The 12589-nt window shown below is 40.1% G+C and overlaps 1 protein-coding gene across 2 annotated transcripts in view; it reads right to left on the minus strand.

Moving 5' to 3' along the window:
- Positions 1-12589, minus strand: part of BORCS5 (BLOC-1 related complex subunit 5) — an 86934-nt gene that overhangs the window by 18933 nt on the left and 55412 nt on the right. For both annotated transcript variants that reach the window (XM_058558743.1, XM_058558742.1), the window contains exon 3: positions 8914-9071. In XM_058558743.1, the coding sequence (XP_058414726.1) occupies positions 8914-9071 (158 nt within the window). The remainder of the gene's footprint in view (positions 1-8913; positions 9072-12589) is intronic.

Genomic DNA, 12589 nt, shown 5'->3' on the forward strand with positions numbered 1-12589 from the left:
AACCAGAAATGAACCCAGCTGTGACAGCCACTAGAATCCTAACCACTAGACCACCAGGGCTATGTTCAAGACAGAGATTTGTAAAATATAGAAAAACAGAACGAAGCAGGCTAAAACAAATACCACTGATCATCTCGTCACTAAAGGGCAACCACAACTAACTGTCATGTTTCCTTCTAATTTTTAAGGACATTTAACATAGTTGAAATTGCCAATATTGACTATATAATGCTGTGTCCTAGTTTTTTCACTTAACATTAAAAACTTAAGAGTGTTCTTTATATCGCTTGGTTTTCATTGACAGGAAGATTTAAACCAAGTGAAATTTACCATGGAACCTTGCACCAGCTTTTCTGAATCTCAAAGTTGGGCTACAGATGCATTTTTGAAATATAAGTTCAAAGATGACACAGATGCTCAAAATGTAGCTCAAAATTTAGTATAACCCTGGGCACACTTACGCCTCCTTTGGAGTTAGCTGTGGCCCTGTGATTGAATTCTAGCCAAAGTGATGTGCAACACCAACAGGTTTGGCCCGTAAGAACCTCCCATCTGTGCTATTCCACTCTTTTTCCCCTTTCCGCCAACTGCATGCCATCAGCAATGTGGGTCTTTGGCTATGACAGAGCCACAAGATGGGAGGAGCCCGAATCCCTGAACTCAACGGAGAAGAGTCATCTGCTAATCAGAAACACGAGCAAGAAATAAACTTCTGTTGCATTTGAACCATTACACATTTTTGAGTCTATTTATAGTAGCAGTCTAGCCTACCCTACCTAATACAACCCTTATAACCTTTTATTTTCTCTAATAGAATAAGAAAGCTTATCAGTCACTATGATGAAGATACTGAAATAATTAAGTTGTTTATTTAACAAATATTTATTAAATGTTACTATGTGCCACGCATTGCTCTCGGCATTGCAGCAACACTCAAATTTGCTAAAATTCTTTGTCTTTCTTCACTGAAAGAGATATAGGACAGGGAATATCTTTTCCCAGCCTACTTCCAGTTCTATAACCCATGTACCCTGAATACTGCTTACCTGCTGGCTTATAGATTGCAGTTACTCTGACACTCCTCACAAGAGGGGTGGCTACATGGGGCCTCTAGCATTGCCCAACCTGGCAGACTGGAAATGAGCTGCAGGAGGGAGAGGGACAGGGGCTGTAGTGCCTGGCACATGCGGCCGGTACTAGGAAAGCTGGCAGAGCCAGATGTCTAGGGCCATGTCTGGGGCAGGCAAACTGTGGGGAGATGGGGCTGCTTTTCACACTTGGTCATATGTCAGTACCAAGAATCTGCATGAAGTTAAATCTCGGAACAGTCAAATAACTGGGCTTTGCTCATGCATCGCCAAAACAACACAAGCCTACATTTCCAACAGGCAAGTAATAAACTAGACTGGGCCCTCTTCCAGGATTTCTGCCTTTTGGCAGGACAGTGCTGATGTAAGGGAAGCGCGGGGCTAGGCCCAAGGAAGTACCACACGGCATACCTTACAGCCAGACAAACCAGAATGAGCCCAATCCCCCATCTGTATTTCCTGCCACCCAAGGGACCAGCTGTATTTCTTACCGAAAGGAAAGGCTGCCCAAAGGACAAGGGGGAAAACTATAATTATACTGGAAGGTCTCAATCTGAAATTTATACCAGCGTAACTTGTAAGATAGAAAGGGAACACAAAACTTTCTTGAAATGCCTTGCCTTCAGTATGTCAGCAAAAAGAAGTCCAACATCTCAATGCTTTTGTCAAAATTTGTAGTTTTAAACAAACAAGCCCAACCCATTTTAGAATGAGGTCAAGCAAGCAGCAACCAATGCCAGGATATGTTTAAAAGCAGCAAGAGGAATCCAACAAGGCTGTCATTTAAAGGAGACTCAGCTCAAGGTGGCAGAAGAGTAACAGCCTTACCTGGCCAATGGTTCGCTTGAACCAGGCTTTTAATTGAAGGAGCTCAGGATGAATGCTGATGCCAGATCAGACACTGATTCTTTGTGCAACACTGTAAGCAACTCATTGAACCTTGATCAATCTCTCCCCCAGCCCCATGGGAGGAAACATGGTACAGGAAGTCAGGTCAAATACTTGGAAAACGACTACAGCTAGTTCTCAAACATTACAGTACTGTCGACAGAAAGAAATCCCTGCCCAGCCCTGTGTGCGGGCCCAGGAATGGGAGCTGCCTCCTTCAAACACTAGTTGAGTGCCTACTGCATGAAAAAGGAATAACTAAAAATGAAATGGAAGATTCCAAAGAAGCAGAACATAACTAGTATGGTAAACTGGCAAAGAGGACTGGCGATCCGGAAGACTCATCTTCTATCATCTTAGTCATTACTGGGAGAAAAACCTTGGGCAAGTCCCAAATAAACTCCTAGGACTTTGGTTTCTTTATTTATGCAATGAAAGGACTAAATTAGAGAAACTGCAGGGTCTCTTTATAATCCTATGTAATCATATTCTAAGAACTGCAATTCTCTCTTACCTGTTCATCTGAACCTCCATTCAATGCTTCACATTGGTTTATGCTAAAATAACCTGCTTATCAACACATCTAAGAATGAAAAACACAGAGACTTCCAGAATCATATCATGAATTTAGTCTCAAGGCCTTTAAGCAAGCACACAATAACTGTAACAAAATAAACCTGGTGGCTTTGTCTTAGTTAAGAAGGTATTCTAATCTATGAACATCTTTACCCATCGACAGCAACCAGAATAAAGCAGAAACACGATCCAGGTCAGCGACAAGAACAGCTCCAAATGTCTCAACTCTGTCCTCCTGGAGCTGTGGCCTTGCCTCCTGCCTTCCTCCCCTACCTCCCGCACCCCTGGGGAAAAGCACTCACGTTAGAGGAGGACGCGTGTTCCTTTCTCCTTTCACTTAACCCAAATTTCAGTGACAGGTGGGACCTGAAACTGAAAGTTTGCTTGTCAACTTGAATCTTTAATTAGAAATGATGAGATATCACAGAGAATCACTGAAAATGATAAGAAATGATGACTCCACAGCCTAGAAGCCAAGGACTAATCATTTGCTGCCATTCAGTTCCACATTCCTCATGATCCATGTTCCCCAGCTACCAGTTCGCTATTCACAAGGCAGAACAGTTAAATTGACTACAAAAATTCCACAAGTCATAGATCCAGGGCATGGAAGAAATCGCGCAAGGTTTGAAGAAAACAGGGTGGGCTAACAATGATCCATCTAGCCTCTATTTACTTATCACACTTGGGTTGTTGAGAGTAGAGGTTAAAATGAGTCAACATTTAGGCTGCTACTGGTATCAAGAAACTTCATATGGGCCAATTCATGGCAATACGGTTAGGCGTGTGTGTGTGTGTGTGTGTGTGTGTGTGTAAGATTAGCCCTGAGCTAACATCCACGCTAATCCTCCTCTTTTTGCTGAGGAAGACTGGCTCTGCGCTAACATCTATTGCCAATCCTCCTCCTTTTTTTTTTTTCCCCAAAGCCCCAGTAGATAGTTGTACGTCATAGCTGCACATCCTTCTAGTTGCTGTATGTGGGACGCGGCCTCAGCATGGCCAGAGAAGCGGTGCGTCGGTGCGCGCCCGGGATCCGAACCCGGGCCGCCAGTAGCAGAGTGCGTGCACTTAACCGCTAAGCCACAGGGCCGGCCCCGTAATTATTTATATTTAAAACAATAACAAGAGCTAACACTGTAGTGTTTATATAGGGCAGACGTGCTCCTAGCTACTTTACATAGAGTAACTCATTTAACTCTCACTAAAACCTTTCTGAGGTGGACACTATTCTTATCACCACGTAACAGAAGAGGAAACTCAGGCTCAGAGGATTAGGTAACTTGTCCAAGGTCACAGTGCTAGTCAGAGGCAGTGCCAGGATTTAAACCCAGGCAACCAGGCTCTGGAGTTCACACTCGGAACCACTATGCTAAATCGCCCACAAACACAGGTAGAAGTTTTCCCCCTTCAGCCAAGCCCTCAATGAGGGATTCCCAGTCCTCACAACTGGACTACTACACAACAGTCACTCCTGACAAATGACCTCCCTTCTTCTTCAGAGAACCCACAAGCTCCTCTCGAGTGACTGATCTCTGCCAGGTATCCTCTTTTTATAAACTTGCCCATCTCCTCCCTGTTCTCTCAAAACAAATGCCCCAGGGCTCTAAATCCCACTCTCTCTCGCCTCCTCAGGGACCTTGCTCTAAGAATCCCCTTTCTGACCTTTATCTTTGATCTCTTCTCTTCTGTTTCTTTCCCCCTCAACCTGTAAACATGGTCAAGTATGCCACCTGCAAAAACAAAACAAAACAAAAAACACAAAACCTCCTTTGATCTTCATCCACTTTTAATTCCATAATTTTGGCCACTATCTCACTCTGTGACCCTGGATAAATTGCTTACTTTCTCTAAAAACCTTCAATTTCTGCATCTAAATAATGAGGGCACTGGACCAGAAGGTCTCTAAGGTCTTCCGAGTCCAACATTCTGTGGTTCTTAATGCAGAGAAGATTTCTTTGAATAAGTTTAGTTTCTTCACTGTCCCCTGAAGCCCCAAAGTTAATTTTCTTCTAAGACGGTCAAGCTGTTTCCTTAGCCGGCAATGTTCTCCTCTCTCTCTCCATTCATTTCCCAAATCCTAGTTTTCCTTTAAGACCTAGCTAACCTCACCTGCTCCAGCAGATCCTGATCTTTAACTCTTACAGAACTTCAACTATAAATCACAATTGAGCACTCTCCATCAACAGTGCCTCATCTTTCATATTACTGTTCCGTGTATCTTTGTTCTCTCAGCTAGACTAAGCTCTCAGTGAGCAGGGACAACATCACATTTCTCTCTAACCCCTAAAGGACCTCACACTAAGCAGGCCTGCAACAGTTGCTCAGCAATGCTGGCTGGTTGGCTGAGGGGTCATCCTATAGCCATTAAGGAAACTAGTGGTCAAAGTATATTACGAGACTGGCTGATTGTGAAGGAAGAGCGCCTCTACCTTCTACTCCTCTCTCATACACAAACGATTGTAAAACAGAAACTTTCCATTCAAGAGCATCATCCAAATTTAGCAACAGGAAAGCTTAGCTAACTCCTTGATTTTCTTTTATCTAAATCAGAAACAGTTAGAGCCACGTTTCCTTTGATCCAAACTTCAGTGATCACAAACACTATAACTTTATAGGCCTCTCTGGCTGGTCCAGTTCTACACTTCCACTAACACACAGCTCCATGGTTATTAAGTTCCCTTACTTTTCAACACATATAGCATTATGTTACTTCCTCACACTTGCAGCCAAATTTCCAGGAAACATCTGGAATAATATCAGAGAGTTGGTGCTTGATCAAAACTACATCCTCTGCTTTATTCATTTGGAAGTGACTAATTTCAACCCTTAGGTTCGAAGTGAGCACAGATGGATGTGTATGTTTCAGGAGTTTGCTAATAACACTCACCAATAGAGATAACAAGTCACCAACAAAAACCCTAAGAGTGCTCACCTCCTCTGCCCTAAGAGAACTGCCGAGGTACTGCTCAGTACTGTGAGTACTAGTCTCTGTTTTGCAACAATCCTGGGTCATTACTGTCTACTCAAAGTGAATCTCCAATTTCCTCAAACAGAATTTTAAATTCAGATTAATTTTAAATGAATGCTCCACAACACTGGTTCTCAACCCTGGTTAAGTGTTAGAATCATCTGGAATACTTTCATAAATACCAACGCCCAGCTCCTCCCTTCCCCACCCACCACCCTTCAAAGATTTCAGTCTAATTGGTTTCAAATGAGATCTACACAGCAGTATTTTCTTAAAAGCACCTCAGCTATAGTGAATGAACTAAGGTATTATTGTTAAATATTTTAGGTACGATAATGGTATTATGGCTGTGTTTTAAAAAAGGAGTCTTTTGTTAGTGGAAAAACTGGTGAAATTCAAATAGGTCTCCGCTCAGTGAACAGTATCGTACCAATGCTAATTTCCTGGTTTTGACCATTGTACCAAAGATCTGAAGATCCTCACTTTAGAGGAAGGTGTGTGAGCGGTATACAGAAACTCTCTGAATTATTTTTGAGACTCTTCTCTAAGTCTAAAAGTAATTCAAATTAAAAAGTTTTTTAAAAGACTCTTGTACTTTTAAAGATATATACTTAAATATTTATGAATGAAATGATATGCCTGGGATTTACTGCAAAAGAGCCCCGTTGGGGCAGTGGCAGGGGCTGAGAGGGGTATGGATGAAACAGGCGTGTCCAAAAGTTGACGCCCGTGCAGCTGGGCAACGAGTACACGAGGGTTCCCATTATTTGTCTACTTTAGCGTGTGTATAAAATTTTTCATCATCGATATTGGAGGAAAAAAATCCCAGGTGATTCTAACACACCTTCAGGGCCAAGCAACACTGCTCTGGAGTCTTGAAAATGTGGTATTATGAGGACCTCTGTCTGGTACTATCAGCTACAAAATACTTTACCCTGCTCTTTGACAATGAGCTAGTCACTGAAGTTTTCTGTACCACACTTTCCTAAACTACAAAACGACAGGTATGAATTAGAGGAGCTTTCAAAAAGAAGATAAGAAGCATTAAAAAGTTGATTTATTCTAAAATACTGTTTCTGAGAGTTAATGTCATAGTTAATTTCCAGCACAATAGTAAAAAATGATAAGGTCTTACGTCTACAAAAGCATTTCCCAAAGAATGTTCTAAAAAACACTGCCTCTATAAGATGTTAATAGATGTTACCTAAAATAAACGTTCTGAAATCAAGTAAGTTTGAAAAGTGCTGGTTTTCTTTACTGGGAGATTACTAAGAATTTTTAATAAGATAACACACATTGTGAGTTTCCAAGGGTGGCAATGAGATACACAAAGAGTTTGACCTTTACATGGAACTAGTTTTGTAAAACTTCTTTTGGAAAACAGTGCTCTAGACCAGTGGTTCCCAAATCCCAGGTAATGGAGACAGGCATCAGTATCATTTGCTAAGTATATTAAAATAATGATTCACAGACTACCTCCTAGACCTACTGGGGGGAGAGGAGAACTCAGTATTAAAACAACAAACAGGGCTGGCCCATGGCTTGGCGGTTGAGTGCACGCACTCCGCTGCTGGTGGCCTGGGTTTGGATCCCGGGCGCGCACCGACATACCGCTTCTCCGGCCATGCTGAGGCCGCGTCCCACATGCAGCAACTGGAAGGATGTGCAGCTATGACATACAACTATCTACTGTGGCTTTGGGGGAAAAAAATAAATAAATAAATAAAATTTTAAAAAAACAAACAACAACAACAACAAACAGGGCCGGCCCCGTGGCTTAGCGGTTAAGTGCACGTGCTCTGCTACTGGCAGCCCGGGTTCGGATCCCGGGCGCGCACTGACACACCGCTTCTCTGGCCATGCTGAGGCCGTGTCCCACATACAGCAACTAGAAGGGTGTGCAATTATGACACACAACTATCTACTGGGGCTTTGGGGGGAAAAAAAAAAAGGAGGAGGATTGGCAATAGATGTTAGCTCAGTGCCAGTCTTCCTCAGCAAAAAGAGGAAGATTAGCATGGATGTTAGCTCAGGGCTGATTTTCCTCACAAAAAATAAAAAATAAAAAACAAACAACAAAAAACCCAAGTGATTCTAATCCATAGTCATGTTTGGGATTTAAAGGTCAGTAGATCATAATGTAGTAAAATAAGTTTATAATATTTGAAAGGCCACATCGATGCCAACCAATATGAAAGGTCATATTTAACAGTCTTCCAAATAAAAGTATTTAATTCAGGAGAGAAGCATATATGCATACAACATTTTGTGAAAGATAAGTAATAAAATATTGGAGGTGTTAGCAAATTTAAATCAATATAACTGATGACAACTTTGTAATCTCAAGGATGCACTATGTCTATTAATTATTAATTGATAATTAATTTGTAGTGATTCTCAAACCTTTTCCTGTGTTTCCTCATGTCCATCTTCTTCTCTCGCCTGAGTCAATGACCAGGACTATTTTGTTAAACACCTCCAAAAAGGTGCCATTCACATAAGTGGTTTCTCCAAGACAGAGCTCTTGACCTCTTCTTTGTATGACACTACTTCAAGGTATCAAGAACATAAATCCCTTCTTGATTGAAAACTTTGAAAAACGTCTTTACTTATACCTTAGTGCTCCCAGAGCTGTGCCATGCAGTGGCCCAGTCAACGATATATTTAAGCGCTTAAAAGAACAACCTACTTACTGTTATTAACAATTACTCAACATTTGTACCATGCTCTTTAGTTTACTAAGTACTTTCACATGAATTATCTTGCTTCTTTCCTCACAAAACCTTGTGGGTTAAGTAGGCCTAATTGTTTCCATCCAACCAACAAGAATCACTGAGCTTTTCATGTGCTAACACAGTGAAAAATATAATTGAGGGAGAGGTCAAGGCTCCTGCACTCAAAGAACTGATAAGCTATTGGAAAACAAAATATAAATTACATACAGGAAACAGCTCAAGTCGATTTGAAGATATAATGTTAGCTAGAGCAAATTAGTATGGCAGGACTTTATACATACTAATAATAGCTAACGCTTACTAAGCAATTTAATCTTCACTTGACCCTTGGGGTAAGATACTACTATTGCCCCATTTTTCAGATGAGGGAACTGAAACCAAGAGAAGTAAAGTAACTTGCCCAGCAAATAATCAGTGAACAAGGATTCAACCTCCAGATTAGTCTAGCTCCATGGACCACTCTTTTTCATCATCACATTTTACTGCTAGGAAAAACAATCTCCCAAAGCCATGGGGACAAATGTCAAGACTTAGACAGAAAATGACTACTTCCCATAAAGCTGGGATCACTGGCTCTACTGCCCGGTAGAAAAGAACTCAGGAATCAGAGGGAATCCCAATGATGAGTCAGCGATGTTATCTTCCCACAATATATTACCTCTTTGATTCGTTTAACCAAAGCATTCTGATCAAAAGCCACGGCCTCTGCACACTGGTGGAGGTGATCCTGGTATCGGAGGCAGAGCTGCAACACCTGCTGAGAATCCAATTTCTCCAATTTGGCATTTGTTGGGGACGTCTGGCCACTCAATAGCCCTTCAAAGCAGAAAAAAAGAATGAAATCAAATAAAATGGAAATGGCTACTAATAAACTTGTGAATAAAGTAGCTTAATAAGTTTAATGAATACAAGGTAAGAGACAAATTTAATCTTGCATCTTTTTATTATATGCTAATGATAATCATAGCAACTATTATTTATGGAACATCGAGAATGTGCCAAGCACTTAGCAAAGTGCCGCATGTGCATTATTTTTCATACTCATAATTGCCCTGGAAAGTAAGGTATTATTAGCCCATTTTGCAGATGAGGAACCCAAGACACAGAGAGGTTAAGTAACTTTCCCAAAGTCACATAGCTAGTTAAGTGGCTTCTCCAATACAGAGCTCCTGACCTTATGACACTGCTTCAAGGTATCAGGAATATAAATTCCTTCTTGACTGAAAACTTTGGAAGATGTATTTACTTAATACCTTTTAATAATTAAAATGGTTGTCTAAGAAACTGAGAAAAATAAAATGTATAAGGAAACTGTTAGGAGAAGATGCAGAAATGAAAAAATTTAAAAAGGGAACACAATGTCAGCTATTCTTTACATCGTGGGAAGAGAAGTGAATGATTTTGTGCCATCATTAGTGGGCCAGGATAATGCAAAGGCCATAAAGGAAACATTGATAAATTCAACAATATAAAAATCAAGATTCCTCACGGCAAAAAACACCATAAGTTAAAACAAACAAACAAAAACCCTGAGAAAAATATTTGCAACTTATATCACAAAGGGTAAGCTTCCTATTATATAAAGAGCTCCTAAAAATTGGCAAGTAAAAAATCAGCAAAAGAAAGATGGACAAAGGATATGAAAAGGTATTTCATAGAAATGGAAATACCAATGCCTCAACTATAAGAAGAAATGCACAACCTCATTCATCATAAGAAAAATAGCAATTAAAACGTCACTGCAAGCCATTTTTCACCTATCAAATCAGTAAAAATCCAAAAGTATGATAAAAATTACACAGGTGGAACACAGGTGGAACTATGAGGAAACAGGCATGCTGATCAATGTGTAAGTCGATAATATCTCCATAGAGGGTAATTTGGCTTGGATATCAAAATTTGACACAGCAATTTCACTACTAGAAATTTACACATCCATTAGCACACGTTAAATGAAGTATAATATATACATATGATTATTCATTGCAGCAATGACTGTAATAGTAAAAGATGAGCAAATACCTCAGTGTCCATCAGTAGGGAGCTTGTTAATTAAATCAAGGTACATCCATAAATAGTATTATATGACCACAGAAAAAAATGAGGAAGCTCTGTATATATTCACATAGAAAAATCTCCATAAGATATTAAGTAATAAAAGAAAGGTATATAGGATAGTGTGTACAGTGTGCTAGCACTGGGTAAAAATGGGGGGGGGTACAAGCAAATAAAAAGATATATTCCTATGGGCATATACTTCCATAAACAAACTCTGAAATGACAAGAATTAGGGAACAAGGGTAGGGAGGGAGACTTTCATAGTATCTTTTTAACACTTTTTAAACCATATGAATGTATTTCCCTTTTAAAATTTTTTAAATAAATAAACTCATTTTAACAAAAAAGTGGCTAACATCCTTCCCATCTGTTAGTAATGTCTTCTTGAGCAGTTCTCCCCTCTTCCCTCACCCCAAGTATCCCCAGTTTTATAAGTCAAAACAAGTTCCATGTCTTTCATTCTCACCAAGGTTTATCTGGCTGAACACATCTTAAAATAATACCTTCTCCAAGGCGATTAAAAGCCTCATTACAAACTATGAGATGGTAGAGGGCAGGGACCATGTTTTACTTATCTTTTTATCTCCTGTCTCTAGCATAAAGCACCTGGGACGTAAAAGGCTGTCAAATGAGGTTAAGAGGATGTAGTTCTATTGCAGGAATTCCAAGGAAAGAGTGAGCTGAGGAAGACTTAGGAGGAAAAAAGGCTTCTCAGGGTCCCTACTCTGTATTCTCCACAGATGCTTAAGAGTGAGGCCTGGTCTCAGTCTGATCTGCTCTTACAAAGTGAATGAGGAAGATTTCCAGTGCTTGAGAAGACTATGGGAGTTATACTGAAGAATGGGGAGGAGAAAAGCCATGGGGCCAGCCTAACTTCCAGAAGGCTGAAGCAGAGGGCTTAGAACTCAACTGTAGCTCACGAAACAAAACCCTTACTCTACCTCTTAAAACAACAAGGGGTGGGAGGATTTCAAGGAAGTTGCCAAATCTAGAAGGCACACAAAGGTCTTCAAATGAAGTTGCCCAGCCAACTTCAAAGTCAAAGAAATTATACTTTAAATCACCTTTATAAATAACAATTATACCCTCCCCCTAATTAATCACCTAAAAACAAAACCCAGGTAGATGGGTCTTTTATCAGAATGTGCTTTTTTTGACTCACAGCAATCTCTGAAAACCTACCACAAATTTGCTCCAGATCATAGAATGAGCAAGACAGAAAAAAAGAAGACAGGCCAATTTTTCTACAGCTAAAGCTACAAAGCTATGGCAACACAGGCCAATCCTAGAAGCAATGGATACAAAGTTTTTCCATCACTCCAGTGTCAAGAACTCATCTCCTCGTTTTGACGACAGAACCAATCCGGCATCTTCTGATAAAAGGAGGAGGCAGAACAGAAAGCTGGGTAAATTTAGAGATGGTCAATTTTGTCATTTTTAGGAGACCACAAACTGCCAGCCCTCAGAACTGTTTTTATTCTGAACGTAAATAAAGTTTTTAAAAAATTGTAGATGCTTTCAGTGCGGTGTCTACTCTCCCCACCACTTCCTACTGTCTCATGGCCAGCCAGCTTCACTTATCCACACTACCTGCCTGGCCTCTGGGGGCCTCTGGTTTACACTTCTGTTGTAATTCTTACTTACCAACTCTAATAATAACCTAAACCCTTAGGTAATAGAGAATGAACCATATGTCACCTTGAAATTATTCTTTGTATAGTTTATAAATGTTCTTTATGGATAAGATTGTTTCTTTTTTTTATTTTTTATTACACAAATTTTCAAACATATAGAAAACTAGGAAAAAAACATATACTCTAATGCCATCTAGACTCAACAACTAATATTTTAACATATCTACTTCATCTTTCTCTGTATTTTTTCTTTTCCTGAGCCATTAAAAAATTACAGACATCATGACACTTCACTCCTAATCCTCCATTCTTCCATATATTTATGGTTAGCTTTTCATGTTAAATAAAAGTTTCTAAATTATGTCTTTCTTACTGTGCTAGGGAACAGGGCCATTACCCTCAGTTTTCTAGCTCTTCTTTGGCTTAAAACAGTCATGCACACAAAGTAGATGTTTATTGAGTTAAAAACCTGATCTAATAGATTCCATATATTAAGGGTTGGGTTTGCGAATAGCAAATACTGGAGACATTTCCTAAGACTCTCTTGAAACCACTTTGTTTCTACAGGAACGGAGAGTGGGCTCCAGGGGATGGGTGAGGACCAAGACTGAGTATTACACAGATCCAGCAAACTGCCATCTG

This window comes from Diceros bicornis, chromosome 17 (assembly GCF_020826845.1).
Source record: "Diceros bicornis minor isolate mBicDic1 chromosome 17, mDicBic1.mat.cur, whole genome shotgun sequence".
Taxonomy (NCBI): Eukaryota; Metazoa; Chordata; class Mammalia; order Perissodactyla; family Rhinocerotidae; genus Diceros; species Diceros bicornis.